The following is a 17,194-nucleotide window of genomic DNA, read 5'->3' as shown; positions in this document are numbered from 1 at the left end:
AGTGGGCTTAAATCTATAGTCTACTTTCCTTTTTTTTTTTTTTTTATAAACCAGAAAAAATGTAAAAGAACCGTTTTGTCATGATATACTGTACAATTAAAATCTTTAGATATGAATAATTCAGAGGTCAGTTATTATATACGTTCATATTTCTTCTCAGTGTCTTGCTCTGTATTTCGTAGATGCTGGAGAAAAAGGAGACGAAGTGTCCGGAGGTCAGAAGCAGCGAATAGCCATAGCGAGAGCCCTGATCCGGAAGCCGCAGATCCTCATTCTAGATGATTCCACGAGTGACCTGGATGCTGAGAGCGAGCATATGGTAACATACATATCTGTATTCTTCTGAAATGGTGGCTGTTGCCTTGAAGATGTCTGGAAGTGGTAGGTCAAGGTGTCAGTAGCTGAAAATGTCTTCAAAATAATAAATAAATAAATAAATAAATAGATAGATAAATAAATAAATAAATAAATAAATAAATAAAAGACACTTTGAATTAACTATGATAATTGCAGACTAATAATAATAATAATAATAATAATAATAATAATAATAATATGGAATTAAGTATGTAATTACAAAAATGTTTAACACTAACATGCTTTTTTCTATAATAAAATAAAGAAATAAACACTGATAATAATAATAATGATGATGATGATAATAATAATAATAATAATAATAATAATAATAATAATAATAATAATAATAATAATATTAATTAAACTTTTTAGTTTGGAAAATCTGGAAAAATTCAGAAAAAGTCATTTCTAAAACAAATATAAGATAAAGTTCATACAAAAATGTCTTCCTAAACTTTATTATTAAAAAAAAGCAATGATTGAAATTAGTCTGGGAAAAAATGAGCTTATAATAATAATAATAATAATAATAATAATAATAATAATAATAATAATAATAATAATAATAATAATATAAAGCTGATATCAGAGACCTAGCACCTTTCTCACCGCTGGGAGATTTTTATCCACATGAGTTCCACAATATTTCCTGCTTTATCCAGTGGACTACATATAAAGTCTTGTGTGTGTTTTCCCCTCAGGTGCACCAGGCCCTCCTGAAGAATTCAAAAGGTCGCACCGTGCTGCTCATTACCAACAAGATGGGCGGTGTGGAGATGGCCGATAACGTGGTGTTCCTGCAGGGCGGAGAGGTGCTCGAGCAAGGCAACCATGACAGTCTGCAGAAGAGAAACGGACGGTACGCCGAGTTCGTCCGGCTTCAGAACACCAGCTTCCATCGTAAGGCTCAGGAAGACAGCTGAACCTTCATCTTTATGAAGTAACGACATGAATTTATCACACCGTATCAGCCCACTTATAATATGATTCCTGGCATATACAGTATTTCCGCCTGTAGGAAATAAATCTATCAAACCCTCAATGGCACAGAGATTAAAATATGCAAAACAAATATGCCAGTATTCACAAGATGTGTACCGCCTACATAGCACCTTCATAACATCATGTGTGAACTCTTATTATGGTATTCATTATGTTTAGATCAATATTCGCAATAAAATAGTATATAAATGTATTATTTTATTTAACAAAACACATTATGAATCTTGATCTAAACAGTTATGTATACCTTATGAAGTGTGCGTAGATATTGAGGACTATTACATTGAGGATTAGTTGAAATTCCACTGGAAATGAAGCTTCATAACAGTGTTATAAACACCCATACCGTTAAAATAAGAGTAAAGCACATGAACACGCAGGTAACCACACGCTGGGCCAATAAATAGGTGTGGAGTAAAAATACAGAAAATGTGTAAACACACTGTATATAAAACCCTTGGGAGTGTGCTGTTATAGGGGAAAAACAAACAGCATACATAGAAGGTTTTATCCTTTATCCTTTTTTAATATGTTTATAGTTACATTTATTTTCAAGAAACGTCCACAAAACTGGCTCGTTCCCCTTATCGCTTATGTTATAGCAGATAAGGGCCTAAGGTAAGGGCCTTGCTGGGGCTTGAACCCTGATCAACAACGCAGAGCCTCAGCCACCACTGACCCCAACTTATGTACTATTGCATATGTTGGAATAAAACGGCGGCTTACAAATTCTCTAGCCGGTAAATAGCTGTTAATCCTTTGTTTTGTAGATGATGTGAAGACATGGTGACCATCTAGAATATCAACAATCACGTAATAGCATCAACCACAAGTCTACAATGTAAATACAACAAAAACAAGTCAGGAATAACAACATTTTCACTCAGATATGGTAAAAATGACTCATTTTTCTCAGGTAATCTTGGGAATACTGGCATAAAACACTTGTGATCGCTATATGAACATGTCATACATTGATTATGTGTGCACTAAAATGCTTCTGTTGTCTCCAACAATAAAAATAATGTGTTTCTTTTAGGGTTTAAACGTGCGGTGAAATGAATCTATTGACTATTAAGTTAATTGTATTACACATAAATTATAACTTATAAGTTATGCATAACTCACTCCTTATTGTTGTCATGTCCTGAAAGTTTCCCTACATCTGATGTTTGTATAAAGAGTTTGTACTATTGTAAATTTTAGGATTTTTAAATTAGGTGTAAATATCACAGCCTTTAAAAAAATAGTACAAAAGATCATTTTTCCTCATGACTCCCAACCGAAGTGCAGCCAGTGGGACTGTGAAAATGCTCATTGTTTTTTTTTTTCTTTATGCTTACTTTTTTTCCATTTTAAGCCACTGAAATATCACTGTATGTTATGTTTTTTTTTTTCCTTGTACTCCAACCAATAAAATATCACAGAACATGAAGAGCAGCGACGACTGTGGCGTGAATTACATTTTTATTTTTGCTTCCTAGGTAGGTGCAAAGGTACGCAACAAAGGTAGTAGGTACAAATGCTTTAAATGTCATGTCTTTAGTACTAGGAGGTTTGTGATTTGTTTTTTTTAGGCTGGAAATTCTAATTATTAAATTACGAGACGTACATCATTGACACACACGCACATTAAAGATTAATCATTGGCTCGGACAATCAAAACAAAGAATGTTTGTGTTTGGTTCCTGATATATAGTGAAAAAAAGACCTTTTATGTTCCTTTTCTGATTTTTTTTTTTAATTGTATTTTTATTTATTTACAAAACATATAACAAACCTCAGAATATATTGATACCAACCGGTTGCATTTATTGCTAATAAAACTGTTACGAGACCATGTAAACACGTGAAGGGAACCAGACTACAGGCTAACATTCGTTTCCAGAAAGTTAGCTTGTGGCTAGGGAAACAAATAAATATATAAATAAATGAATTCAATTTTTTTTTTTTTTTTTTTTTACATATTTTTTTATTTAAATAAATGCAAATAAACAAAACAATATACATATATACTTTATTTATTTAGTTATTTATTCATTTATTATTTATTTATTGTTAGCTTATAGTTGGGGGGAAAATCTTTTTTTTTTGGAATGTTGGCTTGTTAGTTTGCAGGGAAATATAATATATATATATATAGTCAAAAAAAGACTACAAGCTAACAAAAAAAAAAAAAAAAAAAAAATATAAATATATATATATATATATATATATATATATATATATATATATATATATTATATATATTTTTTTTTTTTTTTTGTTAGCTTGTAGTTATGGAAAAAAATATTTATAATAATATAATAAATAATATAATAAATAATATAATAAAAAAATATATTTTTTTTCCATAACTACAAGCTAACAAGCTAACACCAAGCTCACATTTAGTTACAAAGAAAAACAACAAAGGAACATTTACCACACGCCAGTTGTCTTATATAACCATAAGAGAACGTTGATTTAAAGTTCTCCCGAGAACATTAACAGAACATTAATAACGAAATGCTGCAGCGTCACGTTTTTGCACTAGATGGCAACCCTGAGCTGAGTAACGACTACTGACGAACTTCCGCCATTGTGTAAGCAGACGTGATCACTGTTTGATTGGCACTCGAGTCAGCCAATAAAACGTTAAGCTTGGAGGCCGAACCGTGACTTGATAGGTCCAAACGCTCCTGCTATTTAAAACCTTCGAGGGCGGAAACCGAAAGGCGCCATTTGCTTCTTGGACTCTATCGGTGAATGACAATAAAACTGAGCTCGCGCACAAAAAAACCGAAACAAATAAAATAAGATAAAAACAACAAAACACCAGGTTCATCCTCATGGAGGCGGCGGTCAACCCGTCTATTGACAGGTAAATGTTCCCAGTTTGTAGATAGTAGTAATGTGAAGTAATTTATATGCGAACACAAAAGGACGCTTGAGGTTGTTTAGTCCCAAATGGCTCCATGTGATCGTAATGCACTACATAGGGCTACATAATAACACCTATTAGCACCGTATGAACTCCTTATGCACGGTATCGGGATCTTACAGGTGATTTAATACCTCGGGATGATTAAATCGGTTTAAAACAGTCGTATGTAAAAAAGAAAATTATATATGTATATTTTATTTTATCATTTTCTAAAACCGTCATCGAAGCTAAATGTTATTTCCGTCCATTTATTAACCAGTTTCGATTGTAACCGCATCGATTTTAAGTCGTTTTCTGCATGTTTGCTTTTAGCCGCGTTATCGGACCAATCCCAATCCGCTCCAATGCACCCTCGATTCGTGCCCTATAAAGGGCGCGTATCGATAGCGCTCGCGACCTACCTAGTGCACTTCACAAAAAAAGGAGGTATTTTGGATGCGGCCTCTGTCTGAACGCGCGGTACTGACACAGCTGTTATGACTGTTGGCTAGTTACGTAAATATCTCCGTTAACGTCTTGTTAATCCGTTAATATGCGGATTAATTTAAACATGTGGATTCTTTAGCGTGTTAATAAGATAGTCAGGGTCGTGGCTACGTGTTTAATACGTGTAAATCACGTGAGTTTTGCCAGGTGAATAATACCGTACGTCAATGGGAAGCTAACATCTTAAGTGTTTACCTCAGAAGAAAATGGCACGTGACGTGTTTGTTTGATTTGTTTACTAAAATGTTTACTAATAGGTGATGGGCGGGGCTATTAAAAACAAACAATAAACAAATCTAAAGTCGATTAGGATGTATCTTAAACAGAAGGTGCCGACATTTTCTGGTATGGTTTTGATATCAAACGTTATTGTAATTAATAATTAACATAATAAATACAATCAAAAAAATCAACTGAAGGTTAATTAACCAAACTTTTTCTACAAAGCAGGAATAACCGTTGAGTCTTAAAGGTGCCAAAATTTATGCGTCAGCCGTGGGGTTTGACAGACAGACCGAGATAGATAGACAAACAAATAGATAGATAGATAGATAGATAGACAGACGAACAGACAAATAGATAGACATAGCTAGATATACATAGATAGATAGTCAGATAGACAGACAGACAGACAGACAGACAGACAGATAGATAGATAGACAGACAAATAGATAGACATAGCTAGATAGTCAGATAGATAGATAGATAGATAGATAGACAGACAGACAGATAGATAGACACAGACAGATAGATAGACAGACAAACAGATAGATAGATCGACAGATGGACAGACAGACAGATACTTTTTTTAAATCCCCTCTGTAGATATCGGTCAGACGAACGTAGCCATACAAAACAAAGGATAAAAGAAATAGAAATAAAGTGGATATTAATTTACAAATACACAATATGTAGTAACATATAAACAGAGTCAACAGTGAAGCTCTTTTGATAAATTAGCAGTCAGACCAGGAGCAAATGAAATTCATTACAGTTCACCGAAGGGGAAAGGACACGGGACCAGAAAGACGTGTTACTGATGGTGGATCGTTTAATCTGCGTCTCGTACTGTGAGCCAATAGAAAACAAGGGGGTGGGACTGTGATCTTTTTGGCTAGTTGTCTTATTTATTTATTTATTTATTTATTTACTCTTTCTTAGAATATCTATAGCTCTGACGTTCACAGACATTCAGATACACTCTGGTTTTTGTGGTCAAATTCAGGATTCTCTCTCTCTCTCTCTCTGCTAAAACGTTCTTATTAGCCCCATTGGCACCTCTGATATCTATAGCTTTAATAATATAGCGTTGATACCGTATCTATATAATATACCACACCAAGGCCTTGGATGATGCTGTTTAAGTTTAATTTTTTTGGTGTCGGTTTGAGCGACACATTTTATTCTATTCTACTATTCGCTGCTACCTGTTTGTTTTTATTTTTTTAAAAACCAGTAATTTGTTGCCAAGTTATGCAAAACGTAGATGTCATAAGGACATGCTGTAAAACAATTTTTTTCATGTGCTCACATGCAAAATTCGGAGTCGTCGGTCAGCTTCACCCCTTCAAGCCATAAAAGCTTCGTGTTGACATTTTTACATGTACTAGAGACACAGATCCAGTGTTTAGGACCACATGCAAATTCCTAATAATAATTTTGTTCTTTAAGTTCAAAACAATATAAAGATGAATCTAGCAGCCAAAATGTTTGTCTGGTTGACTTCTGTTTATTCAAACGATTTTAAGTGCCGTGGGAATGTGCAGTGTTCTCGAGATTTAGAGCAGCGAACGTTAAAAGAGAAAATAAAACTCGGGGTGTGAAACACAAGGTTTCCAGCTAATATCTCTTCACTAATTCATACACAGACAGTGAGGAGGAAACAAATAAAACCAGCCCAAATAACGTACCGTAACGAGTCTATGCTATCAGATTCCTCACCCAGACTCGAGCTGGACTAATAGGTGTGAAAGGGCTCTAAGAGACGGAACAAAGTAGAGCCGTGTCTCAAATTACACACTTTTCTACACGGAATATTTTAGACAGTATGAACACTTGCATTTCCTTAATATTTGATGTTTAGTTTACCGCAAAGTCTGTGATGTTTGATTTTTCTAGATCATTATAAGCTCATTTAAGAGATGGTTAACCTTAATATAATTTTAATTAGGAACTCTTCTCTCATTACCATAATTTTGTTGTTGTAAATGTTTTTTTTTTCTCTCCAGTGCAACATTTAATCATCGCTAAGCGTCACGCTTTTAGCCCGGAAACTTTACTGCTTTAACATCTTGTTATTTTATTTTTATTATTGTTTTTTATTTTATTTATTTATTTATATACACTGAGTGAGAAGGTGGCACTTTCTCAGATGCCAGGCCTTGCGTTCGTTGTCCTATTTAGTCATTTCTCTGCTCCAGAAACATCCAAGCCATCTAATCTCTCTCTCTCTCTCTCTCGCTCTCTCTCCCCCCACAGCAGGTCTGTCATGATGGGCGCCATGGAGTCAAGCGCAGCCAACTCGGGCAAACGCATTCGCAAACCCTCTCTACTCTACGAGGGCTTCGAGGGCCCTGGCCTGCCGCTGGCTCCCACACCTGTAGCGGGGCCTCCGCACTCGCAGCACCTCCCGGTCAAGGATCCGAACCGCCAGAGCCGCATCACCAACCAGCTGCAGTACCTCCAGAAGATGGTGACGAAGGCGCTGTGGCGCCACCACTTCGCCTGGCCTTTTCACGAGCCCGTGGACGCCACCCGCCTCAATCTGCCCGTGAGTGTCTGCTTCGTACAGCCACAGGATGTAACGTCATAGGAATCGGACCAAAAATATCCTTAAATGGCACGAAATCTTTAAATCTCGGACGTAAACAACTCGCAAGGAACGGTCTTACTTATTATTCTGTTATGGTCTGTTATGTTATTGCCTAAGTAAAGTGGAAAGAAAGTTAAAGCAAAAAAAAGCACCAGATCGAATACGAGGCAACCATCTGATAAATATTTTACTTAAAAAAAAAAAAAAGAATCGATGAAGATAACGCCTTTGAGACGAGGTCTTCAGACTCTTATCCACACAGCAGGGCCGGTGCAGCTGCAGGCTTTTGTTCCAGCCACGTAGCACGAACACTCGAAAGCTGATTGGAAACCAAGATGAACTGATTAAACAGGTGGAGGCAAGAAAGCTTGCAGCCTCGCCGGCCGCTCGTGGAGAAGTTCGGAGATCCCCGTCTTGGAGGGTGGATCTGGCCAAAAATAATAATAAATATAAATCCTGTGACTGGAACTGGTCCATAAATATTTTAAAATATTAAAAAAATTATGGCTGAGCCAAAGATTATATGAACAGACTTTAAAAGGAAAAGAAATGATTAAAGTTATCATGAGCCTCCAAATATAGGTGAAAAATTATGTTTTGTTAATGTGTTTTGGTAAGAAAATTGTAATGAATTGTTATATATATATATATATAGCAGTTTTGTGTCTTCGGTAACAAGCATTAGGGAAAAAAAAAGAAAAATAAACAAACATGGAGCATATGCAAGTTCTCTATCGGAGAAAAAACAACATTGAGCAGCGTTTTTGTTCAGTGAAATAGAAGCTATATTTTTGTAAAGGCTTTTAACACGTCGTACCTTAAAGACGCCTTTGCAGCTCGATTGTAAGCGGACGTTCGAGTGGATTCTGACCTGCGGAGCGTTTTACTAACGGCGTGGCGTGTCTTCTGTCCTAGGATTACCACAAGATCATCAAGCAGCCCATGGACATGGGCACCATCAAGAAACGGCTGGAGAACAACTACTACCGCAGTGCCAGTGAGTGCATCCAGGACTTCAACACCATGTTCACCAACTGCTACATCTACAACAAGGTGAGAGAGCGTACACACACACACACACACACACGCACACACACATGCGCACACGCGCACGAAAAGGAGTAAACCCCCCACGGAGCTTGTTTCCACTGGTTACTTATTGTTTTCTTTCCCAGTGCAGCATGTGTTAATTATTCAGGGAGTGTCCGTGTAGCTTACGTTTTGCTTCCGTCTCTCCTCAAGTGTGAAACTTTTTTAAGTTTCAAGTGTAAGCCTCAAGTGAATTGCTTTCAAAAAAATAAAAAGAGCGTAAGAGGAACTAATACAGTGTTATTTGTGACGTAGCCGACCGACGACATCGTGCTGATGGCCCAGTCTCTGGAGAAGGTCTTTCTACAGAAGGTGGCACAGATGCCCCAGGAGGAGATCGAGTTGCCCCCTCCTGCCCCCAGGGGTCGAGCAATCAAGACCGCCAAATCCCGACGAGGAAGAGGTGAGTATTTGGTCTTATTTGGTCTAAAGATAAGTGTATAAGAAGGAGTTTGTGAAGGAAACGAGAGAAATTTTGCAGCTTATTGCTAACAGTCAGTTTCTTTGAATTATTTGAATAAAACTTGCACATTAAGACACGCAGGGTGGCTAATTCTGTCATTTAGCACCGAATGACATGACGTCATTGTTCGATGAGCTCAAAGCTGACATCAGGTCTGTTATTACGATATTATTAGTGTGTTATCGATGTGTTATTAGTGTGTTGTCAGGGTTTTATTATCACTTGTGTGCGCTTCTGCTTTTTGTGTCTTTTACACTGTTTGTGGTCAGAAACAAACATTTATACCACTGGGAGATTTACACGTCCCGCTCCAACATGAGTGTGCTGCTTAGCTAATGATGAACATCATCACTCACTCTCTCTCTCTCTCTCTCTCTCTCTCTCTCTCTCTCGCTCTCTCTCTCTCTCAGGAGGCGGTCTGAGTGTAGCTCAGCAGGTCCCGGCCGTGTCTCAATCCGCCTATTCGCCCTCTTCTCCCGATACTCCGGACTCCATGTTTTCTGGCTCTCCTCACATGATGCTCAGTAAACCTGGACCCCCTCCTCCCCTTCCTCCTCCCACGCCTCCTATCATGACTCTGCCCCCCACGCAGCCCACCGCTAAGGTACTGCTACCATATCAAATGCACACAATCTGTTTTATTTGTCATGTGTGAGCGTTTTGAGTAAAACAGGGCCCGATACTTTAAATAGGGAAGTTTACATGGTGCACTTCTTTTATTTCAGTTCATGTTCTTTATTAGTCAGACTGTCGCCGGTCCTGTATAACGCACCCCGGTCGAATCGGCAAAGAAATGAGGTTGAACCTATTGTGTTGCACATTTTAACAGGACGATAGCAGCACGATTCACTTCGATTCTCATCGTCTCGTTCCTACCTGGATATGTTTAGTTAAAGTGGATCGAAATGACTTATTTATAAATAACATGTTTTATTTATTTACCGGGAAACTTTCTTAATTGAGTTTCTTGACGCTTAAGCGAGAAGCATCGTCATCGTTTCGAGGCCGAATCTCTTACCTCTGTTTTTCTCCACCTACAGAAGAAAGGTGTGAAGCGTAAAGCAGACACCACGACCCCGAGCACCACCGGTTTCCCCGTGCCCCCCGCAGGCCGTGCTTTGGGTATGGGTAAGGGTCGTGGTGCTCTGTCGCTCTCGCCTGTACCCAGCCTGACGTGTGGCATGGGTGTAAGTGAGCCTGTGCACCTGCAGCCCGTCATGGGACGATCCGTGCCACGCCGTCCCATCAAACCCCCGCGCAAAGACCTGCCCGAGCTGGCGAGGCCGAAGAGCGCGCCGCGTCACCGCACAAAGCTGAGCGGCCAGATGCGATACTGCAGCTCCATCCTGAAAGAGCTGCTGAGTAAGAAGCACGCGGCCTACGCCTGGCCCTTCTACAAACCCGTCGACGCGTCGCTGCTCGGCCTGCATGACTACCACCTCATCATCAAACACCCCATGGACCTCAGCACCATCAAGGTCAGTTGTGTGCTCTTCAAAGATCTGATAAGTTTAACGTGCGATCAGGTTCGATTTCTAATCTTTCTCTGTCTAACCTGTACAGAGGAAGATGGACGAGCGGGAGTACAGGGACGCTCAGGAGTTCAGCGCCGACGTCAGGCTCATGTTCTCCAACTGCTACAAGTACAACCCACCTGAACATGACGTGGTGGCCATGGCACGCAGACTGCAGGTACACACAGGCATGCGCACACCCACACACACACACAGGCACGCAGACTGCAGGTACACACAGGCATGCGCACACCCACACACACAGACACGCAGACTGCAGGTGCACACACACACAGGCATACACACTGCAGGTACACACACACAGGGACACATACACACACACAGGCACGCAAACTGCAGGTACACACACACAGGCACGCAGACTGCAGGTACACACACACACGGGCACGCAGACTGCAGGTACACACACACAGGCTCGCACGCACACACAGGCATGCAGACTGCAGGTACACACACGCAGGTGCACACACAGGCATACAGACTGCAGGTACACACACACACACAGGCACACATACACACACACTGGCGTACACACACACGCACGCACGCACACACAGGCACGCAGACTGCAGGTACACACACACAGGCATACAGACTGCAGGTACACACACACACACACAGGCACACATACACACACACAGGCACACAGACTGCAGGTACACACACACGGGCATACAGACTGCAGGTACACACACACAGGCACACATACACACACACAGGCACGCAGACTGCAGGTACACACACACACACAGGCACACATACACACACACAGGCATACAGACTGCAGGTACACACACACAGGCACACATACACACACACAGGCACGCAGACTGCAGGTACACACACACGGGCATACAGACTGCAGGTACACACACACACAGGCACACATACACACACACAGGCACGCAGACTGCAGGTACACACACACGGGCATACAGACTGCAGGTACACACACACACAGGCACACATACACACACAGGCACGCAGACTGCAGGTACACACACACACACAGGCACACATACACACACACAGGCACGCAGACTGCAGGTACACACACACACAGGCACACATACACACACACAGGCATACAGACTGCAGGTACACACACACAGGCACACATACACACACACAGGCACGCAGACTGCAGGTACACACACACAGGCACACACGGGCATACAGACTGCAGGTACACACACACACAGGCACACATACACACACACAGGCACGCAGACTGCAGGTACACACACACGGGCACGCAGACTGCAGGTACACACACACACGGGCACGCAGACTGCAGGTACACACACACACGGGCACGCAGACTGCAGGTACACACATGCAGGTACACACAGGCATGCACACACAGGCATGCACACACACAGGCACACACACACAGGCGTGCATGCACACACACACAGGCGCACACACACCTCTCCAAATTTTCTCTCTTTATTATTTTTCATAAATGTGTCAATTAGAATTTTTTTGCTGTAAACCGATAGGTCAGTGGTTATAACACTGTTATTAATTAAACACCTGATTTGTCACCACTATGATGATTATTTACTAATTTTCCTACCTAATTATTTTCTTCCAGGACGTGTTTGAGTTCCGCTTCGCGAAGATGCCCGATGAGGTCCTGGAGGAAGAGGAGGAGGAGGAAGAAGGCTTGGCGCCTACCTCACTGGGCATTATCGGATTGCAGCACTCCTCCTCATCCTCGTCATCATCTTCATCTTCGTCATCCTCATCGTCTCCCTCCTCTTCTTCGGAAAGCGAACAGAGCAGCGACAGCGAGCCGAGCAGTGAGAGCAGCCCGAGCTCGGACAGCGAGGAGGAGAGAGCGCAGCGTCTTGCCCAGCTACAGGACCAAGTGTGCACTCAGGTACGCACAAAAACACACATGCGCTCGCGCAAACACACACACACACACACACACACTTCTATATATGATTAATAACTCGAATCCCACAAACTCACCTTGTGTCCCCCTTCACAGCTGCGGGCAGTGCACGAGCAGTTAGCAGCGCTCTCGTCCGGCCCCATCATAAAACCCAAGAAGAAGCGAGAGAAGAAGAAGGACAAGAAGAAGAAGAAGAAGCCGGAGAAGCGCAAGGGAGGCCGGAGCAACGAGAGGGAGAGGGAGAAAGCAACCAAAGTGACCAAGAGCAAATCCAGCAAAATGGCGTCCATGTCCACTCAGAGCAAGAAAGCTCCTGCCAAGAAGAACAGCAAGAGCAACAAGTAAGGCGACTGTTTCAGCTCTGAACCGAATCGTCTACATCGTCAGCTGTAAACCACACTGCAGTATTAACCTTTAAACACTGCATCAGTCACAATACTCCTAACCTTTTTTCCTCCACTTAAAAATCTGTAGGTTTAAAGTCAAAATCACAGACGTCATGTTGGTTAAAATTCATTTGTTTGAATTTAAGGACTTGTTCCTCTTGTACATTATTTTTGTAATATTTATTTATTTATTTATTTTTTTGACTAATATTTTTGTAATATTCCTCTGGTCATTTTTTTTCTTATTAAGAAATAACCATTTATTTTTAGGCCCCTGAGCTTCACAGTACTGTCTGTAATATTGTTGCCTTATTTATTTTTTGTAACCCGTATGTCGTATTTTCTTTTCAGGACGACTAAGAAATCTTTGGCCGCCGCGGCTCGTTTTTCGTCCCCTCCCCCGCCGATCCCGCAGTACGACTCGGAGGAGGAAGAGGACGGTCTGCCTATGAGCTACGACGCCAAGCGCCAGCTCAGCCTGGACATCAACAAGCTGCCGGGAGACAAGCTGGGTCGCGTCGTGCACATTATCCAATCCCGCGAGCCCTCGCTGCGTGACACCAACCCGGAGGAGATCGAGATCGACTTCGAGACGCTCAAACCATCTACTCTGCGTGAGCTCGAGAGCTACGTCACCAGCTGCCTGCGCAAAAAGCCACGGAAACCTTACGGTAAGATTTTAACCGGTCATGGATACCCAGCATCATCAAATCAAGGTAGAACCCATAGCTGACTCCACCCCTAAGTGCACAGAGCTCTTATGAGGTCATGGATATTTATGAAATTGTAAATGTTCCTAAATAGAGGTTTAACTGTGTGTGTGTGTAGTGATGAAGCCAGCTAGTGGAAAGTCTCGTGAGGAGCTGGCTTTGGAGAAGAGAAGGGAGCTGGAGAGAAGGCTGCAGGACGTCAGCGGACAACTCAACTCTGTCAAAAAGCCCCAGAAACCCAAAGGTGAGAACCGACTCCTTTACATTCTCCACCTCATCACGGGCATTTGGGCAAAAAAACACGTCTAAAGTGTTTACAGCAGTAAATTAAAATGTTCTTCCTCACATACACAATCCTACCCAGTACAGCGTGTATTGAAGTGCTTCTTTCTTCTACCCTGTTCTCACTTAGTGTGCGAGTCAACCTGAAATTAGAGTTACACAAGTTTCACCAAACTCTCTATAGAGTAAAATTCAGACTCTAATTAGACTCTAATCAGGTTCTAATTGTCTTTAAGTCTCACATGCAGTGCAGATTCTCTGGAATTTCTGCATCTACAGTGAAGCCAAACGCACTCCTCATCACCAGTTAAACTGATGAATGTAATCTAGTTAGTTAGCTGATGAGTAGCTAAGATGGGTAGCAGAGCTGTTATGGCGAGTTTCTCTGTTCATGTCCTGTAGAGCTGATGGGTTTTATCCTGCAGCGTAATAGTGCCCCATCATTATGTTGTACTCTTTAACGGTGTTTCCTCTTCCGCAGTGGAGAAAGCCAGCGTGAGCGCAGAGCCGCACTCCATGCCCGCTCGCCTGAGCGCCAGCAGCTCCAGCTCCGATTCCTCTTCATCCTCCTCCGACTCCTCTTCCTCAGACACCAGCGACTCGGACTCCAGGTGATCGTGCGGTTTACGAGAGCACCGCGACGTGACAGCGGCCGGTCCCGAAATCCCGGCGGGATGATTTCTGGGAGGACCGGGGCTGTCCTTTCAGAAGGAGAAAGGAAAAAAAACAAAAAAGAGCCAAACTGTATCATCCCTAGGCCACACTTTCATGTGCAACGACAGATTCCCAAAAGCGTGTTTTGAGACGTGTTTGTTAACGATGTACAGACTGTGTTGGATTAATTTTTCTTTCATAAAGAAGACTTTTATAAACGTGCCCATAGTGGGAGGTCATGTGGACATAGAAACTGCGCTGGAGTCTATAGTCGGTCATATACGAGTATCTTTCTGTTCGCAGTGGATTTAGAGCCCGCTTTCAAATTCTGGTTCACTAAACCACAACGTTCGACACCTTCCTTAACGTTTAATCTTACGTCTGCCTTAATTTGAAGCGAGCAAAACAATTTAACTCCTCATTTCATATAGAACTTTAGAGCGGACGTTTTGTCGCGCTTTAAGCAAAACAGTTTCGCCAAAACGTCCCGAAGACGGCAGAGAATTCGCGTCACGCTTCTCAAGCTAGTTTTGTTCGTGTAACGATTAACCAAAAGAAGGAACGTCCATCATAAAACTTGGATCATTAGTACTCGAGGATCTTCAGCGCAATTATTCCAGTGACCAGTTATGTGTTTAAAAAAAAAAATTAACTCGTTAAAGGGGTAGTCTGTGATTTTTAGGCCGACGTTAGCCGTCTTAAAACTCGACGTTTGAACACGTCTGGGCGTGGCTTCGGATGGCACGCTGAAAGCTTTATTAGTTTGAGTTTAGAGAACTAGCTTCGGGTTCCTCAAGCAGAAATCGACGCTTTTCTCACATTTTCACAAACGTGTCGAGAATGTGATGCGTTTTGGACTTTAATCGCTGACCGCACCTTTAATTTTCACATTTCGTCTATTATTTGTTCATTTTAACGTTTTTACATCATAAAATACAGGTTCTGAACATCTCAAGCTGACGTTTGTTTTTTTGTACCGTCACCTTAGCCGGATTTGCTGACGAGGCCGATACCGAGTGCACGCTAATTATAATCCCAGGTTACCCTGATCTCAGATCCGCAGCGCTGACCGTTTTCCTACTAGCATTCAGTCATCGCTAGCGTTAATCGTTCCGCTTTGTCACAGATTCGAAACACAAATCCGCTTTTGAAAATGTGATGCCTGAAGTTTGAGCTTTTATTTCATTTGTCAGGTTTGAAATTGTGATTTTGTAGGGGGGCGAAAAAAAAAAACAAAAAAAAAACTGTGCATGAAAACGACGGCGAGATTTGTTGTATATAACCTCCTCAGATCCATTATTCTACTTTTTCTTCTTTGTTTTGTATCAACTATCATCGTTTTAACCTGTTTTTGTTTCTTGAATGTAAAAGGAGATCCACCCGGTTGTTGTGAACCACGTAGCTGCACAGACACAACATTCCGTTCCTGCGATATTTATATTTAAAAATATGGTCTTTGAATTGTATATTTAGTTTGGTTTTATTTGGGTGTGAATACATGTATGCCAACTGATTTCAGAAGTGTTGCGTCTTTTTTTTTTCTTTTTTCTCTTTCCCCTCAGAGCTCGTGGTATGATTTTCTCAGCACAGGCTGTAACTTTTCCAATTACAATCAGTCAAAAAAATCAACGCACATGTAGTAACACAATCACTCTGATCAGGCAGGTAAGTGGGCGTGTCCTAATTCTTACCACTGTGCTTGTGAGAGAAAAACAACCCTAGATGTAGAAATGCCAACATCTTCATCCTGGTGTGTGAACAGTTCCTCGTTCTCACCTTCATCACTACACATCTGATCTCAACTAAAGATCCTCATAAGACTTAATCCTGTCTTTCTCATATTTACATTTATTGCATTTAGCAGACACCCTTATCCAGAGTGACTAGGGCCTTGCTCAGGGGCCCAGAAGTGGCAGCTTGGTGGACCTGGGGTTCAAACCCATGACCTTCCGATCAGTAGCCCAACACCTTTAACCACTGAGATACCACATCCCTCATATGAGACTTTTATCACTTCCTGTGGGATTCTTGTCCTGATGCGCACACACCTCTAGACTCGACCGGACACCTTGTGAACATTTATTTCAGCTGTCTTAAAATTCTTTCTATTAATGTCCATTTAGAGCACATTAATATGCTCATTCTGATCATATAACAGCTACCAACCAGAGATGTTGAAAGCTTCCGACGAGATTCATGTCTTTTCATGACAGCTGGCAGCGTAGCGCTGTAATGAAAGTGCTATCCGCCCTCTTCCGCATACATATGATTACATATTAGAAGGAGGAGGATGATGATGATGATGATGTGCCCTGACACTGCAAAAATGGCTTTCGGAACATGACGGATTCGAGGTGTTGTCTGAGGGATGTGCTGATGAGTGGAGGTCCCACCTCTAATATTACAGGACTTAAAGGATCCTGCTGCTAATGTGTTGGTGCCAGATACCACATACATTCAGGGGTCTTGTGTAGTCATTAGGGGGGAAAAATAAACATTAGCAAATATTTAAATTTATGCTAAAACGCATGTAGACGAAGATTTAAAAAAAAAAATAGATGTGATCAGACTGAGATTAAAGAAGGA

General features: G+C 41.4%; 2 protein-coding genes across 5 annotated transcripts in view; both read left to right on the top strand.

The window, feature by feature from the left end:
* The window catches only part of tap1 (transporter 1, ATP-binding cassette, sub-family B (MDR/TAP)), a 10,072-nt gene extending 7,270 nt beyond the window's left edge, over positions 1-2,802 (top strand). For all 3 annotated transcript variants that reach the window (XM_060861533.1, XM_060861532.1, XM_060861531.1), the window contains exons 12-13: positions 183-319; positions 1,062-2,802. In XM_060861533.1, the coding sequence (XP_060717516.1) occupies positions 183-319; positions 1,062-1,283 (359 nt within the window). In that variant the 3' untranslated portion in view covers positions 1,284-2,802. The remainder of the gene's footprint in view (positions 1-182; positions 320-1,061) is intronic.
* Positions 2,803-4,067: 1,265 nt separating this feature from the next.
* Positions 4,068-16,121, top strand: brd2b (bromodomain containing 2b). Of its 2 annotated transcripts, none has more exons than XM_060861213.1 (12): positions 4,068-4,225; positions 7,253-7,544; positions 8,502-8,639; positions 8,931-9,078; positions 9,549-9,742; positions 10,179-10,616; positions 10,702-10,830; positions 12,271-12,558; positions 12,673-12,917; positions 13,314-13,633; positions 13,791-13,916; positions 14,436-16,121. In XM_060861213.1, exons 1-12 carry the CDS (start codon positions 4,194-4,196, stop codon positions 14,567-14,569), a joined length of 2,484 nt encoding a protein of 827 aa, XP_060717196.1. In that variant the 5' UTR covers positions 4,068-4,193; the 3' UTR covers positions 14,570-16,121. The 2 variants fall into 2 exon arrangements, with proteins under 2 accessions (XP_060717196.1, XP_060717197.1); XM_060861214.1 differs by having other exon boundaries at positions 4,093-4,225; positions 7,256-7,544.
* Positions 16,122-17,194: the final 1,073 nt, after the last annotated feature.

The sequence above is a fragment of the Tachysurus vachellii genome, chromosome 25 (assembly GCF_030014155.1).
Source record: "Tachysurus vachellii isolate PV-2020 chromosome 25, HZAU_Pvac_v1, whole genome shotgun sequence".
Taxonomy (NCBI): Eukaryota; Metazoa; Chordata; class Actinopteri; order Siluriformes; family Bagridae; genus Tachysurus; species Tachysurus vachellii.
This window is presented reverse-complemented; position numbering and strand designations above follow the sequence as displayed.

Coding starts and splice junctions, on each gene's coding strand:
- brd2b (XM_060861213.1), top strand. CDS start 4,194: ATGGAGGCGGCGGTCAACCCGTCTATTGACAG. Junction 7,545..8,501: donor CCACCCGCCTCAATCTGCCC/GTGAGTGTCTGC, acceptor CTTCTGTCCTAG/GATTACCACAAGATCATCAA. Junction 10,617..10,701: donor TGGACCTCAGCACCATCAAG/GTCAGTTGTGTG, acceptor TAACCTGTACAG/AGGAAGATGGACGAGCGGGA.